Source organism: Phacochoerus africanus, chromosome 1, assembly GCF_016906955.1.
Source record: "Phacochoerus africanus isolate WHEZ1 chromosome 1, ROS_Pafr_v1, whole genome shotgun sequence".
Lineage (NCBI taxonomy): Eukaryota > Metazoa > Chordata > Mammalia > Artiodactyla > Suidae > Phacochoerus > Phacochoerus africanus.
In genome coordinates, this window is record NC_062544.1 from 188,694,535 (window position 1) to 188,711,925 (window position 17,391).

The 17,391-nt window shown below is 47.6% G+C and overlaps 1 protein-coding gene and 1 long non-coding RNA gene across 8 annotated transcripts in view; one reads left to right on the plus strand and one right to left on the minus strand.

The window, feature by feature from the left end:
* Positions 1-9,678, minus strand: part of MECOM (MDS1 and EVI1 complex locus) — a 583,264-nt gene extending 573,586 nt beyond the window's left edge. For 4 of the 7 annotated variants that reach the window (XM_047786037.1, XM_047786022.1, XM_047786029.1 and 1 more), the window contains exon 1: positions 9,284-9,669. In XM_047786037.1, the coding sequence (XP_047641993.1) occupies positions 9,284-9,320 (37 nt within the window). In that variant the 5' untranslated portion in view covers positions 9,321-9,669. Of the gene's footprint in view, positions 1-9,283 lie in introns of all 7 variants that reach the window. The other 3 variants (XM_047786046.1, XM_047786090.1, XM_047786099.1) reach the window with 3 other exon arrangements.
* Positions 9,679-10,164: 486 nt separating this feature from the next.
* On the plus strand, positions 10,165-11,706 carry LOC125112770 (uncharacterized). The gene is made up of 2 exons (XR_007131247.1): positions 10,165-10,502; positions 11,586-11,706. It is a non-coding gene; the product is annotated as an uncharacterized LOC125112770 (long non-coding RNA).
* Positions 11,707-17,391: the final 5,685 nt, after the last annotated feature.

Here is a 17,391-nt window from a genome sequence, read left to right on the forward strand (position 1 = left end):
AGGACAGGACATCTGGACCTTCCTAGGGGGCAAGGGTGAAGTCTTCCTCTGTTACACCCACAGTAGCCAAAAGACTTCTTCTCCCACTGTGGAAAACCTCAGAAAACTGTCTCCTAATGATTTAATGCCCAACCTCTAGTCCACAAATCAAAGAGTTGGGCTGAGTGAGAAATAAGGAAGAATGGCGGCCAGTGGCTATGAAGTGGGGAGTGAATGTTTCGGTTTATTTTCTTAAGCCAATTAATGATGAAGCAGCATGCAGGGAAAGAAAGACACAACATGGCCGTGAAAGACTTTTTTTCCAGATAAATGGCCAGATATCAGATTCTGTGATAAGTACTTCCACCTATCAAAACACACACGTACACACATTAACTTTGGGGTGGAGGAGGAAGATACAGATCTTAAAAATACAAGGTAATATTCAGGAAGCCTTGTGGAGAGCATAAAATGTTGGAAATTTGAAGGACCTTTGGAAATTATCAGAATCCAGACATGGCAAAACCAGGGTCCATGAACTATACATGACAGACAGATGTGTTTGGTTGGGCTTGCAGAATGTTGATTATTGTTTAAATAGAGTCAACATTTTAAAGTAGAGAAAATTCAAAGAACAATCTGAATATGTGGATTCTTTTAAAAACTGGAAGACTTAGAGAGTTCCCTGGTGGCCTAAAAGTGAAAAGATCCAAAGTTGTCACTGCAGTGGCTCAGGTTATTGCTAGGACTCAGGGTCGATCCCTGGCCCAAGAACTTCCACATGCCACAGGTGTGGCCAATAAATAAATAAATTTTTTTTAAAAAAGGAAAAGCCAGCAGCATTAGACCCTGTTTCCCAAATGGCAGCAGTGAGCTGGAACTAACAGCTTCTACCTTTATAGAAGGCCTGAACTCCCAGCTTGCTACAGTCCCCACTACTGCCTCTTATTCTGGAGTACAAAAGCTGGGTGTCAAATTTTAATAAAAATAAGAGACCTTAGTGCTCATACTCCCCTTGTCTCACTCATTTGTTGTACCTGCCAATTCCTGTAGGCATTTGAGTTTACAAGCTCTGCTCTATTCCAATCCCCTCATGTACAGAAAAGCAACTCAGCTAGAGTAAAATGACTTACAAAACTCCTTCCCATAAAAGTAAAATTTCCAGGAGTTCCTGCTGTGGCACAACAGGATCAGCATCTTGGAAGCACTGAGACACAGGTTCAGTCCCCAACCCAGCACAGTGCATTAAGGATCCAGCATTGCCACAGCTGCATAGGTCGCAAGCATGGCTCAGATCTGATCCCTGGCCCAGGAACTCCATATCGCGCTGGCCAAAAAAAGACAAAAGTAAAATTTCAGGACGTAAGGTATCAAGACAACTGGAGGGTATGCACAACTAAATTTAGGCTGTATGCATACCATGCCAACACCTCTGGAGAAAAGCTGAAATCACAGTCATTTTATTCATGCAGTGTCCTTACTCTCCCTCAAAATAGGGCAAAAGAAGATTCTCAAGTTTTCAGAATAAATGTTCTACCTAGTTTGGCTTGGTGTAGACAGTTTTGAGGTGCCCAAATTTTAAATATAACTTCCATTTATCCTGAGAGCATAATTTATGAGGAGACATACAAAATGCTTACTATATACATGCAAATACTTCTAAAAATGAGACTGGATAAAAACAAATGGGGAGGAGGGGAGGATATCCAAAAACCTCCTCTTCAGAAAATGTAACTGATCTATCAGAAGGGAAGAGACAGATTTTTTGAGCGATCCCTTGTGACTGAGGTCCTCTGTATACATTTACTCCATTTAACCCTTACTACAGCCCAAGAAGAGTGGTCTGATTACTATTACTTTACAAGGAAAGATATAGGAGCTAACTGGCATTCCATAACTTGAAGGTGACCTGGCTGTTCAGGCAGGGACCACACCCAGATTGAAACTCTGATGAACATGTTTGTAATGTTCTTGAGCAGGAAATGTGGCTGGTTCCTGCTCATCAATATTTGTGTTGTTAAGCCTGTCTGTCACCAAAGCCCACCAAGTGCTACACAGCTATAAAGACTTTCATAATTTGAACCACCTTAACATCCACAATTGATTCCTTGAAGCAGGTTCTTGAACAAAGTTAAGAAAGCTGTGGACCCTCCTGTTACATAGGCAGTGATCCCTAGGCAGGTGTTACTACAGGAATTAATAAAAATCTCTTCTACTCTAAATAAAAATTTCCCTTAGAATTGTTTTGAAAGTTAGTAGTCAAGGATTTGGCTGAATATACAAGCCAAAAACAGCATGTTTGCTAATGAATAAGAATAATAACTAAAATCAAAATAAGAAGTAATTCAAGAATGAAAAGTCAGGAATTTGATTAAAAATTCACTTTTTTTCTATAATGAAACAGTCCTTTAACCACAAAACAGCTTTTATAATAATGCAGAAGAGTATGGTTCCAAGTAAAACACTCCCCCATTTTAATCATGCCTATTATTTTTGAAAATGAAAATGGCTGAGGTCATTGTAATCTATTTTGGGGTTTGCACAGTTTGGTGGTATTTTTTTTCTTGGCTTTGAGCTCTCCATGTTACCAGCTAAATGTTAAAGGTTTTGCTATGTGCCCTTTCAAATCCCATTTTTTTTTAATAATGTTGTCCTTTATACACATAAATTAGAGTGAATTCCACTTTCTTTCCTAACAACTCCAGATGGGGTCCACACTTTCAAGAGGACTAGAACTTGCCTTGTTTTTTAATTAAGTGTGTACCTCTTAGAGCAAATATGTTTGTATCTTCATTAAAATGCTGTGGACATTCAAATGCTGAGAGATTAGTAAAAACGTAGGATTCATGTGGTCCATTTCAAAATCATACTGAAATGTAAAGATAACATCTGTGTATCTAACCTTCCCAACTTAAAAGTCAGACATGGATAAAGAAAAAATGTCCAGAAACAAGACTCCATCTGGGCAGATTTCCATACCTACCAATACTTATGGACTAGGGGAGCCTACAGATATCCATTCAGGACACATCAGTGAAGCTCTGGGTCCTGTAGAACCCAGCAGGAAAAATTATCAAATATCTAAAGACAGGACAGTTACACAGTCAGGCCTCCCTTTAGATGTGATTAATAGTGCACTGACTTTCTGAACTTAGCTTGGCTTTTTAGTACAATTCACTGCCACATCACACAGAACAGCCCAAAATGCCTCTAAATAGCACCTATCCAACCACACAGAATAGAATGTCTTTGTGAAACACACATACTGAGAAGGTCTGCCTGTTAAAATGCCTTTAGCTGTTTGTTTGTTTATTTAAAAAAAAAAATCAATTTGCAAAGCCAATGTAATAAGATGCTGTAGCTTTTGTGAAAGAGGTGAAATAATTTTAAACACAGACACACAATGAGTTTATTTATTTAGAAACTTGTTAAATAGAGTCTGGGAATTCAAATATTCAATGTTGACATTGTACAGAACTGGCCAGGAGCCAGAACCCAGTCTCCAGAGGGACCCATTGGACAAGGAATTCAGGCCCTTCTCTCCTCCCACTTGAGCTAAATAGGTAGAGGCCATTAGTTATACCCACAGCAATATCTGAACCGCACTCAAATAAGCTGCCCTCGCCAGGGCACTTCAAAGGAGGGTAAGTGTGTTTAGCTTTTTAGTGCTGAACTAGAGCAATATGTCACACTTTTGAAAGAGTTTTGTAAACAGTTTCTTCCTTATGTAGAAACCTCTCTGAAGTTTCTTGTATGGCATGTAAGCAAAGGTAATTAACAAGGATTACACTTTTTTTCATTTACTAGGAAAAAAAAAAAAAAAGTAATACCCCTCTGTGTGCAAAAGAGGGATTTGGAAGAAGAAACACTGCTTCTCTCCTCCTTTCTTCCCTCTCTTGTTTTGTTCCATTTGTTTGCCTCTTTTTTATCCTTTTCCTCACACTTGTTCTATTACCCAGCCAATTTCCTTGAGAATTCCCTGGTAAACTCAGAGGACAGAAGAGTGGGAAGGGGAAAATCTAATTCTAGAAAGAGGACTGTGGCAAACAGAGTGGGGAGGGAACTAATGATTCACATTGGGCTGCCCAGCCCAAAAGAAAAGCAGATCTCACTCATCATTGTAGAAAGTCTAGAGTCTCAGCTTCCAGCCCAGGAAGGGTTAACCATCCCTCTAAAAAAATGTGCCTGGTATCCTCTCCTCTTGCCCTACCGCCTCTCTCCCCTGTCCCACTGGGGCTAGGAAGAGGCCTGCCCTGCTAGGAAGAGTGAATGAGAGAGTGAGTGCCCCCGCCCCGCGGCGCTGGACTTGAGTGGTCCTGAACCCCTCTGAGTTGTGTGTGAGGGCGAATGTGTGCATGTGTTGTACACGGTTAGTGCAATCCTAGCTCTGAGAGAAGCAGCGCCAAGCGCCAGCAAGAAGCACCTCTGAGGTTGAAAAGGGGAGACACTTTCTGGCCTAAGCTTGAGAGCCAGAAGCTGAGCAGCTGGAGGAGGGAGGTGTGGGGTTGGGGGCCGCCCTGGGTGAGCTGCTGCCTGCCTGCCTTCTGTCTTGGGCTCCACCCCACAAGCCTCACCAAGGCTGCATTTGAAATGAGGGGTGGGAGGGTGTCCCCAGTGCTTAGGAAAAGGGCTCTGCCAGGCACGGAGTACCTTGGGAAAAGGGTAAGAGCCATTGGCCAGAAGATGACAAGTTTCGCAGCTTCAAGGCCAGGTTCCAGCAGAGCCAACAGGAGGAGTTTGGGGAGAGAGGAGATTGAGCCAGGCCTGCCGAGGGCAACAAGTCGGTGCTCTCTTGCCCTCCTTTGCTCTCCTTGCCCAGGAGGACAGAGCCAGGAGTCCCCAGCCATGGCCTTCCTGCCACAGGCCACCGCCTGCAGCCTCAAATAACCTGGCCCCAACTTGAAAAAAATGAAATAAACTCCCAAACGACAAGATGTTTAAAGAAAAACTACTTCCAGAATTACTACCTTTAACTTTTTTAAAAAGGAGAAAGCAAAAACGTCGTGGAGTGAGTGACACGTTAATTTCTATTCGATAAGCGTACTACGTGTTGAATGTCTGTCTGCGGAGGAGGCCTCTCCCGGGTAGTAAGGAGAGGCCTCGGCCCAGAAAGCCTGAAAGCTGGGCTACCCCACAAAAGACACACTCGAGCATGCTTATACACACACTGGCACATGCACCGGCACCCAGATATGCGACTCCTCAGCCCCTACAAATAAAAACCTGAAAAAGTAGACTTTTTCCCCCAGCCTTCCTACCTCTGTAGCTAATGAACTGTCTCCTTCCACAGTGTAGGGCGGGGGAGATGAAAAGCATTATTAACCTTCCCCTAAACACCAGTTTTGTGTTTTTTTTTTTCTCAGCGAAACACATCGAAATGCAGCAGGAAGACTGTGCTCCAAGTGCCAAATGCAATAAAGAAGCCCTAAGCCAGGGTAATGGTCAAGTAATGGCAAATAAACCGCCTTCCTAAAAAGGGCCTCTGCCTCTGCCCGGCAAGAGTTTTTTGGGCTTTTTTTGTTTTTTTGTTTTGTTTTGTTTTGTTTGTTTTTTTCTCCTCCTCAAAAGCAATCTGAAATAAACAAATAAAATACGTGCTTTAAACAAAGCTCTGTGTTTAAATCTGGGGTGTTGTGTTTGATTTTTATTAAGGATGAAAGAAAACGCAAGTAGATGGGCACACGGGCAGCGGAGGCTGGAGCCTGGGCTTGCGGTTTCCTTGCTATCTTAGGTATTGGGCCGCGAAGGTGAGGAGTTTAGGAATGGTCGTCATCTACCTTACCTACTTCAGGGCCTCTTTTTAAACAGAGATCAAGTGTACAAGTAACAAGTGCCTCCCTTGAAGGGGTCTTGCTAATCGTATCGCCTTCTGGGTCTTTACGAGACTTCTGCGGGGCCCGGTAGCTAAGGGGGGTTATTCGTTGCAACTCCTTCATTGCTGTGATTGAAACCCTGTCTTCATTGCCGTGATTGAAACCCTGCCGGGTGTCACTTTAGGGAAGTGGGGGGGGGGGGTGTTCCTTCGGTGTTTCGGTGGGCAGACCCAGCTTCACTTTTCCCCATCACCAGGAAAAAAAAAAAAAAAAAAAAAAAAACAGTTGCAACTGGCATTTCTGGCACGGCCCAGGTGCTATCCTAGCCGCCCAAGAAAACGGCTGGGACTCCTCACGGCGCTGCCAGAGCCTGCTTGGCTTTTAGTTTTCTTTTCTTAAAGGTGAGAATAAAAGCCAACGGCTTTAGACAGTACAAATGTCAACCTTCTTGGTTTTCCCTTCTTTATTTTTTTTAATGAAATGGCTTATTCCTCCCAAATGATGTGCAACGAATTTATCGGGTTTAACTATTATATAAAATAACAAGCCCTATAAGTTGAGGAGTAGGCTGTGAATTCATTCTGAGTTTAGCTTCAGCGGGTACTTTCAGGGGCTATAGTCCCTGGTTTGGGTCCATGGAATCCTGTACCATAGCCAAGATCGTGACAGGACTTGGCCACCAAAGAAATTTACAAGATACACAAAGAATAACAATCAATAGTAAAAACAACTGTTTCTAAGTTATTTGATTCCATTGCAATGTTTACTTTTGCAACGGGAAAGGTAGGTTTGTTTTTTAAATTATGCTGGTCACACTGCCTCTTCCTGACCCAGAAAAAGAAAGAAACCGGTGCAGACACAGCCTCGTCGGATTGCGCAGCAGGGGTCAAGGACTATCTCCGCCCTGCTCTAGGAAACAGGCACTACGCGGAGGGGGCGGGGGGAGGAAATAGCGCTTTAAAAATACAAAAATCCTGAGTTTTAATATGATTTCCTTTATTACCCAGATTGTAACTGAAGAAGTGCACAAAGCAGCGGTCCTAAGAAAGGCTACCGCGGTGGCAACAACTGAACCAGCGCGAGCGGGAACCTGAGGCTTAGCAAGAAAAGTTTGTAAGAGTTTGTATCTAGTTATCACAAAGCCGCAGTGGCATCCTTAGAGACAAAATAAATGGGTCTCCCACTGGATGAATGACAAGAACTATCATCAGATCGGAAACCAGGCTCGGTTTCTGGACGTTGAGTGTTTTGTGCGTGCGGGAATATTTTAATATACGACAGCGTACAATTTAGCAATTAAAATAGTTGGGGAAAGTTGCTCAAGAAAATTCCAAGGGTTTTGTGTTCTGCTTTCACTTCAGCGGATACCAGGCAATGAGGCGCGCAAAGCGTTCGGCTTTCATTTCACAACTTAGGCAGAGTTTGAAATTGTCTCTCCGACCCCCGCCCCACCCCCCAAACACACACACACACGCACGCGCGCGCGCGCCTAATCTTCAGTTGGAATTGAAGCCCCCAGACTTCCAAGCATATGTACATGTATTCTTCCTCAAATGAAAATAAAGACATCGGCCTCATTTAAAAGCAAACAGGAAAAACAGGAGTACCACTGGCGCACTTTGGCACTGTCTCAGCTAAGCGAAATGAACAATATCCGAAAGAGAAATAAATGGACTGATGACCCAAGAGCACTATATACAGGTTGATCCTTGAGGCCAGAGTGAAAGGAAAAGTACTTGGGAGTGAGGGAGTGCTTGGGTGAGGACTGGGCGAAGCACTGGAAAGACGCCTTACGATGACAGCATCTCACAGGGCTAGACCTCAGAGTCTCACCGCCAAAGAAACCAAGCCCGCCAAGGTGCCGCTGTCCTCCCGCGCGGCTGCGGCGGAGACACCAGAGGTTGGAAGGAGTGAGGCATACTTGGTTTTAATATGCAGGAGTGCGGAAGACTGGGGAGTTCACTGGGAAGAAGCATCCCATCCACCCCCATCTCTCCTTTCTCTGGTCCAAAAGCAAAACAATTAGAGAGTTCTGTTTTCTGCGAGGAGGAGAACAAACGGCAGCCGGTCCCTTTCTGAGGCTGCTCCAGGCCCGCATGCTGACACCTTGCGGAGGAGAGCTTCCTACTGCTCAGGATTGCCCCGGGTCTCGGCACCTCTGAGTACCCTTAGATTCGAGGTAGATGCATTTGGACAAACCCAGTCCCGTCGCCTACAGTCCGGGCTGAGACTCTTGCCTTCTCGGACAGTACCGGCCCCGCGGACAACGCAGTGCGAAGTTACCGAACATTGAAGCGAGCAAAGTGGGGGATGGGAGTCCCACCCGCCCCGAACTCAATCGCCCTCGTCCCGCGTGACCTAGGCCGCTCCACGCCGGCAGGCAGAGGGCGCCGGGGAGGGTTAGTGACTCGAGACCCTGGCTGCAACCAGAAGCAGGTCGGCAGGCTTCGCCGTACCCTCTCGGCTGCCCAGGGAGCCCGCAGCCCGCCCCCTGCGGGTCACTCGGCGCCCAGCCAGCCTGAAGCTATAGGGCCGAAGCGCGCCGTTTCGGCCCCCTTCTCCTCGGCCGCCGTCGCCTCTGGCTACGCGCCCTCTACTCCCCGCTCAGCAGGCGCTCCCAGGGCCTCTTCTCTCCCCACCTGCCCGCGGCTTTGCAGAGCCGGTAGCTCGGCTCTGCCCGCGACCCCCCCCCCAACACACACACACACACACACACACACACACACACACAGCGACTACAGCCTCCACCCTCGTCTCCCCCACTCCCCACCCCAGCCCTCCCGCCGCGCCGCGCACGCCAGAGAGCACGGCCGAGCGCACAGCGCCCACTACCGCAACCGCCGCTCGGCGCAGCCCGCCAGCCCGCGCAACTTCCAGCGGCCGCCTCGCAACTTTTCCCAACTCCACCACTGCTGCCCGCCGCCGCCGCCGCCGCCGCCGCCGCCACTGTGGCTCCCTCCGAGCCTGCCACCCACCCCAGACCCCGAACACAAACCGAGGCGCGAAAAGGCTCCAGTCCCCAGCCCGCGCCGCCCCCCCCCCGCTGCTCCCCCTCCCACACCCGGGACTAGCTGGTTGGCCAGAGGCAACTCTCCTCCGCCTGGGGGGAAGGGGAGGGGAGGGGGAGACTCTTGCATCTCCTCTCCCCCACCCCCACCCCACCCCTTCCCGCTCGCTCTTGCGCTCTCTCCTCCCTCCCACAAGGTCTTTGCTGCCCCCACCCCCACCCCCACCCCGGGGTTGCCACAGCTGGTCAGTGCTGCGGGCTTGAGGGCTGCCCCGGCTCCTCTGGCGCCCAAACAAGGAGCCAGAGCGCGGGCGGCCGGGCGTGGAGGCTGGGACCGGCAGGTTGCTGGGTCTGCGCTGCGCCTGCCCTCCACCCGGGGCCCCGACACGAGAGGAAGCCCCGCGCTCCCTCCCGGAGCGCTGGAGACAGATATGCAAGATGGCAGAGAGGGGGAAAGCCAATAGAAAAGGGATATTGCACCTACTTGTGGCCAGTTTCCTTGCCCTGCCTTTGGATCTCATGCTGTGCCCAGTCCTGCAGCCGCTGGTGTGTGGTTGGGGTTTTTTTTTCTTGGATCTTTTCCTTCTTTTGCTCTCTCGCTCCCTCCCTCTCGTGTCTCTCTCTCTCTCTCTCTCTCTCTCTCACACACGCACACACACACACACACACTTACACACTCACTCTCTGTCTTCCCCTCTTTCACTCTCTCTCCCTCCCTCTCTCCCTTTCTCAATCCACACTCGCTATCTCTCCAGCATTGTCAGTTTGGACACCTTCGCACATGCGCGCTAGACGCCCCTCCAACATCTCAGCGCCGCCAAAAAAAGTTTGGAGCGATTTATCACTTTGATTTGGAGATCTTGTCAGATGGCAATCGCTGAGGAGGCGGAGAAAGGGAGCCACGGGGAGGGCGACGGGGGGCGGGGAGCGAGCTCAGTGAGTCAGAAGGGAGCAGACATCTCGCCCCCCCCTCCCCCAAAAAGGAACGCGAAGACTCGGGCAGAGGATTGATTTCGTATTGGAATCACCCATAAGCCTGTACCATTACTATTATTTTTTCCCACCATAAATTGAAGGAAATTTTCTATTCTGTCCTTGGGGGAAAGCAAGAAGTGGGGGGGAGGGGAGAGGGCTTTTAAAAATCTTTCCCACACTAAAGAACTAGAAGGACCGGACTCCTCGGGCGAACGATCCAGGAGAAAGTGAGAATCATCCTGAACATCGGGAATCTGCTGCCGCTGCTACTGCTGCTGAAGCTATTTCGGCTTCTGCTTTCAGAGTTGAAAGCTGAATAAATAACTGTTTCTTTCTTGATTTTAGGTATAATGCCAATTCTTTCTGCCATCCTTGGGACATATCAGTTGGTCTTTTCCTACCAAGTAGTGATAATGACCTTTGGCTCCCAGGTCCGAGAAGGCTTGGGCGTTTGACAACCAAGACCTCCTGTCTTCTCTGAGGTCGGCTGTCACCTTCCGGCCTCCCATACCGCTGCGGAGTAGCCTCCTGCAGCAGTTCAGCCTGCCTGCCATTTCACTCACTCGCTTAAACCCACGACCTCCCGGGTTATAGGAAGGAGGTGTGGGAGGGATTTCCCCCTACCTCTTAAAAAATAGATTGTTGAAATTTGCTTTAATTACAGGATTTACCAATGAAGTAGGCATGCAGAAATGGGGACCTCTTAAAAGGAACTAGCTGTGTTCAAGGTATGAATCAATTCCAACTACTATGGATTTTCTCTTGGTACAACCTCCTTGCATTAAACAGTTTTGTTCAATACCCTCTGTGAGCTATTTATGTCCCCATTATCTGTTGCAAATCCTGCCAAACACCATAAAAGAAAATTACAATCTTTTTGTCTCTGTGCTGCAACAGTACATCCTTGATGTTCAAGTTAAAGGAGAGAAAAGAATAGCAGGTCCTGGGCATGAATTTGGCAAAGGCAGAGAAGGATAAGGAAGATAACTGAGAATCCCCAGTTGTACCTGTTGTCATTTATTGTCAAAACTAGGACTGGGGATGTGAGTGAGCAAATAGCAAGGTTCAATTCCAAAGAATAGTGGCTCACAAATATCTTTATTACAGGAAATTAAAGTTCAAAAGATTCACCTTGGCAAGGATGCCCACCACTTCTCTTTCTCTGTGTAATTCCAGGGGCATTTGGCTCTAAGTTACAGGTCCCTGGAGAACCAAACTACAGGTCCCAAGGGAGACAGATGTGTAATGCTGAATTGTGAGGAAGGGAAGTGGGGAGGCAGAGGAAAGCAAAGGAAGGAATTACACAGAGCAGGAGTAAAAACAACTTCAAAAGAGAGGGTTCTGGTGCCCGTACACATGGGCACCAGAGAACTCTATCATCACCTCTGGACTAAAGAGGGAAAGGGGGGGAGGGGGACCCAATCCTTCTACAATTTCTGTTGCCCTATGTGTACAAGTGGTGTGTGCTTATACATTTGATGGGTGCAACAGCACAGGCACTTCAACAATTTGAATTTAGGTGCCCAGGGTCTGTGATTGTGAGTTCACTAACTCTTCTTGGTTTAAATGAAGGCATACCTCTGACCAGTAAATGTTCTCAGAGGAAAAAGAGAAATGGTGATTGGAGAGCTTTCACCAAGGGAATGAAATCTATAGGGAGAAACACACTAGACTGGCCGGCCAGAAGTTCATAGGAGCTGCTTTAGATCAGTTTAAGGGAATCTCTGGGCACTCTCTCCAAGGACACATGGGCAGCGCCAAGGATCAAGCCCTTTCCAGCTATGGGAACCTAAAGGTTCTTGACCCCCCAGGAGAGGAGGTGGAGTCCACTGAGGACCGAAGAACATCCAGGACTAGAGGAGGCTCTGCCTGGGACTTTTCACTTCATCTCACTCCGGGGAGTTTAAAAAATAAATAAAATGTGTTACCGACTTTCCTAAGACTTTTCTACTTGATTCCTTTCATCTCATCCCCAGGGGTTCTATATCCGGGTCCCATTGCAGAGAGGAGGTTAAGAGGAGTGCAGAGTAATTTTCTAGGAGATGAACGAACCACGGAATCAAACCTAAGATTCAATAAAAGACCCACGCGTGAAGCTGCAGTGGTCGTTTCTACTGAGAAAATATAAACCACGTGGCCGCCCAGGGGGTGGGGCAGGGGCTGCGAGGGGAGATGGTGGTGGTGGGGATATGGAAGACTAAAGAAAATCAAAGCTGATGCCCCAACTTTAAAGATCTCGGTATTTAAGTTTCCTAGAGGCGCAGGGGGTGGGGAGAAAGAAGCGCGGCTGAAGCCCCCTCCCCTTCAGAGTTTTAAAATCCCTGGAGTCCCGGTCGCTTCAACGAACGAGTCTTTTGCTTGGTCTCTCCAAGGCTTTTGGGACACGAGCGAATCCAACCTATTTTAACTGAAATAACAAACACAAACTCCTCTGTGCCCTCCGGCTAAGGCACTGTGAAAAGACAAGGCATCAATCTATTTGTTGTTTAATAAAATAATTCACAAAATTATTACTTTCTTTTCAAACCCGAAAGCTGGGTTCCTTTTTCTTTCTTCTTTCTTTCCTTTCTTTCTTTCATCATTTCCTTTCCGCCCTAAGTGAGTGTTAATAAAGGAGCTAACTTGCTAGTTCAAGTGTGTTTAACCTGACGGAGCAAACGCCCAACCGCATCGGACCGCTCTCGCTGCGTGCAGCGCCGCGGCCCCAGAGCACGGACCCCGGCGGGTTCCCTACTCCCAAGTGCCTGGACCCCGTCAGTTCCACCTGTCCCAAGTCTCAGCGGTGAGACCCAAGCAGGTGGCTCTGTTCAGCAGCCCCTGGGGTTCCCGACACCCTCTGAAGTCCCGTCTAAGCTGTCGCTGGCCCAAGAGAAAAGAGGCCTCCAACAAGTTGGCGGAGTTGCCTTCGCTGCCCGCCCCCGTACCACCCGCTTTTCCCTCTCCTCCTGAAATTCGTTTCCTTAAGAGACCTTAGCATGAGTCCAACGTTCTCTCGCGTTTCCTTCCACGGAAGCGGGCATCCTGGAAGCAGTACTTCTTTGGAAATTCGATGAGTTTAGGGGCTGTTTGGATTTGCTTGTTTTATTACTGTCACTTTTTTCTTTTCGGATTTTTTTTTCTTTGTTTTAAGTAGAAGCAGGGATCTCGAGGTGTTGGAAGAAAGATGGGTCATTGAAGAGGAGGACAGGACAAGCATACCCCTTCTCCAACTTTGTTTCTTTAATTAATGCTAGAAATGGCAAAGAACCGATTTTCAGGACATTGCATTCAACAGGAAATTTTCTTTTCCTCGCATTATAATTGAACCAGCCCCACAGTATCTTTGGAAGAAAGTTTGAATTCTTTAAGGAGGTATTTCTTGGCCTATTGTCTTTGTGCAGTGAACTTTACATCTTGCCATTCAATCGCAACCTATATTCTCCTGGCTACCAGCAAGATTAATTTAATCATTGTAATGCAATTATTAATACTGTTTACCCAACGCTGGGTTTCAGGTTGGCTGTTAAGAAATTAAACTCTCACTGGGTGACCAGGGCTAGGCAGGGGTTTCTTCATGTTGAAATGAAACAGTCCTCTTTATTTAGTCTCAGAGCTCTAGCTTTCGGCCACCAGCTCAATTAGCCAAAATGGAAACAATTTTCATTCATTGCAATAACTCACTGTTCTAGAGATCGCTTTCAAAATATACACTTTATTATTATACGCTGACCTCGGTGGCGTGGAGTGGCAATAAAAGAAAGAGGCAGGGAGATCTATCTAGCCCCCTTGGGCTATAATTATTAGAAATTAATTGGGTTCAGGACCCTGGGTAGTCTAGCTAAATTAATAGCTTGTCTAGTGGTTTAAATCCGAATTTTTAGTCCACAGGAGAGAAAGAGAGAGAGCCACAGACATGAAATGCAGACCCAAGGGACGCCTGAGTTTACTTGCAAGACACTCATCTATTAAATAGTGTCCAGAATACATTTGAGTTGGGGAGAGAGGGCCCGGAGTAGGAGGGGGAGGGAACCAGAAGAAAGGAGTGAGATGGGGAGGGCGGCTGCGAGTGAGCTAAAAGGTCTCGAGTTGATTTTATTCGATTTTTCTTGTGTGCATTGTTTTCGGGAGGGGTTGCATTTAGGGGTTAAAATAAAAAATAAAGATCCCGTGTTCTCGGAGCTGTCGTGCCAGAGTAAAAGTGAAAAGGGAGCCTTAGGCAAAAGGAAATTACTGCGAGCCCGCGTGACCTTTCAGGGAGGTAATCAATCAAGTGATCAACAGGGATATTTATCATCGCTATATAGGACTACTTCGCCCTGCACGGGCGGAGGTGGGGAGGCAGAGGAGGGTGGAGACTGCGCGCGCGCGCGCACACATGCACGCACACATACATACATACATACACGCATATACACACGCACTCTCACAAAAGTTTGGACAAACCCGATAAGCCTCGAGACAGAGCATGTAGGTTTTAATAAATGTTAAGACTGTCCCGTTAGTCTGACATTCTAAGAGAAACGCACACTCATAAACTCACGCAGAGGGAAATGCGCATATCCACTATGCAGTGGATGAAAGAAGGTGTTAACCTGACACTGTCCACTGCGCTTTGCCCTGAAAATGAAGTTCTAGGTGAAATGCGCTCTGCAAGCGCGGGAGAGGAGAGAGCGCGTGGCTGTGCCCGCCGCAAAACTAGCTCGGGTTCCGAGATCTTCGCGGGAAGGAGGCGCCCCCGGCAGCAGAAAGCGTGGAGCGGCGGAGTGCCCCCTCTCCGCTGCGCGCAGTCACCAGGTCAAAGCACCCAGGCAGCCTCCTCTTCCTGCGAAATCCTGGTGTTGCCCTAGCGGCTCGGCTGGAAAGAGGCGCGCTCCGGACCAGCCTGCTCGTGCGAGCACGCGCCGAGGGGCTTCGGCGGCCGAGCGTTTTCTGCTGTTACCATCTTTACCTTGTAAAACTCGCCGTTTTGTAAATTGCATTTTCGGTCCCGGATTTCTTAGCAAATCGTTAGATTTTACAATCCTGCTCCCACCCTCTGGTCGTTCAACCCCCTCCCCAACTTCAGAAGTATACGTAAGAGAAAAGAGGGAGCGTGGTGGCTGACTTTCAATAATAATGATAATGGTATTAAATAGTCGACTTAAAATCTAGGCCCCCGAGGCCCTCGCCCAGCTCGGGGATTATAATCAGCAGTTCTTGCGAGAGAAGGTCGGGCTGATTACTAGCCCTCGAGGCTGGAAACTATTTCCCGACGGGTTTATGAAACGCAGGTTGGGGTGATGCGCGCCGCCTCCCAGGTAGCGAGCCGCCACTCCCGCGGTGTGGGAATGTGGGGCTGCGCCAGGGCCGCGCGGGTTGGCACCAGATGCGGAACTCGCACTCCCCCGCCCGTCCCTCCCGCCTCCCTCTCGGGACTTGGAAAGTCCTGGTCCCGCACAGCCTTAGTCTGCGGCGCCCCCGCCTGGCTTCCCCGGCCGCCACAGCTCTGGGTGCGCCCGCTGCATAGGGATCCAGCTGTGCACAGTAGCCGCCGGGGCTTGGGGGTGGGAAACAGCTGGAGCGCCCCAGGGAAGCGTGAGTCGGGGTGGAAAGAAACCCAGCAAGGAGGATTATGAGGCGATCAACTCCTGGAGTTGCTACTGGTTTAGGATAGGGAGGAGCAGCTTCACGGGACACAAATCTCTGCCCGTGGGCACAGGAGCTCCGGAGAGAAACTGTATTGCTGGTGTGCGATGCCCAGAGAAGTTTAGACCTCCTTGGGTCCGTTCTCCTGAACAAAGACTAACCCAGAAAAAAAAGTGTCTCTCAAAGTTAAATGTGCATGGGACACCCTCCCACCCCCCCAGGGATCTCGTTTAAAAGCAGATTCTGATTCAGGAGTCCAGAATGAGACCCAGGCAGTGTGCATTTCTAACACTCTCCAAAGTGAAGCGCGTGCTCCTCTGTGGCCCGCGGACTGTGGCCCGCGGACTTGCAACATCAGGCATTACCTGGACTTTATTAAAAACACAGAATCTCAGGTCCCAACCCAGACTAAATCAAAATCAGCATTTTAACAGGTGCTTCGCTTGAACGCTGAATTTGAAGAAGCACCGCTCTAGAATGTGCCTTGCGGGATTTTCTTTCTCCTGTCTTGGATCATGACACCTCCATGATAATTTCATTTTATTTATTTTTTTGTTGTTGTTGTTGGTTTGTTTTTTGCTTTTTAGCGCCACACCCATGGCATAAGGAGGTTCCCAGGCTAGGCGTACAATTGGAGCTATAGCTGCCGGCCTATGCCACAACACCAGATCCAAGCTGCATCTGGGACCTACACCACAGCTCACAGCAATGCCAGATCCTTAACCCACTGAGCCAGGCCAGGGATCTAACTGAAACTTCATGGTTCCTAGTCAGATTCATTTCTGCTATGCCTCAGCGGGGAACTCTAATAGTCTCATTTTAAATCTTGCTTTCTGCCTTGGTCAGGGAGGGAGGGTGGAGTGAATGAGCCTATCCCCTTAAAAGCTACCACTCCTCTGGCCCCAGACTGCCACCAGTAAGGCCTTCCTGGATCCTGCTCTGATTGGCAACACCCCCCCCCCACTTCCCTCTCATCCTCCAGAATTTTGCTGTCAAGTCTTATGACATACATTTCTCCCTCCTTACCATAGATTACTTTTTTACATGTCTTCCTTCTACTCTGGCTGTAGACTTCTTGAAGGAGAAGCTTAGAGAAGCTTATTCTCTAAGCTTTGTTTTCTCACTGCAGCATGAAGTCAATCCTTTCCCCCATGGGATTTGTATATCAAAATATTTTGTGAACTGTAAAGCTGAAGAAACTGTTACCTCTTTTTCTCACCTCTCAACCCCCTTCCCATAGGTTAACACAATACTTTACATCACTAGGTACTTAGTATGTTGTTCTCTCTCTCTGGAAAGTTCTTGAACTCATCACACTCCTGATACCCTGAACCAAGAACACAGCCAAATTCAAAGGTCTTTGTACAAATCCCTGAGTCCTAGTTTTCTCTTCTATAAAATTCTCTGGAGAAGAAGTTCTTAATCTGGGATAGAATGAATTCAGGAGATTGTGTGACAACTGCACATTCTAATTTTAGGACTTAGAGAGTTGCTCCTGAAGCCTGGAAATAGAATTCTAAGTGGTCAATAGCTGAGGGTTGAGACCTTTAAGAATTAAAAGCTAGATTTTGAAAAATAAAATTAAGTGAGGTTTTTTCAAAACCTGCAGAAAAAGACAAACAACACCAAAGATCCTGGAACTCATTTGGAAGCCATGATTGCCAATGTTAGGAAAAGATGGCCCAGATTTCAGGTCCATTATAAATTAGCTAAACTCTGGGAGAGTGAGTTAGTGTTGAAAGACCTTAGGAGACAAACCTTGGAGGTTCGTATCCTAGTTCTACATTTTACCAGCTGTGTAACCTTAGGCAAGTTACTGGATATCTCTGAGTTCCCATTTTCTCCTGTGCATGATAGGAATAATTATGTATATCTTGCAGAATTATTGAAAATATTAAAGATAATGTATACAAAGTGCTGTATTTAGCACCTGCTACATAGTAGAAATTTAACAAATGGAGCTATTCAGAGCTCCAAGCTCTTTAACATTTTGTAATTCGGCATAATGATAAG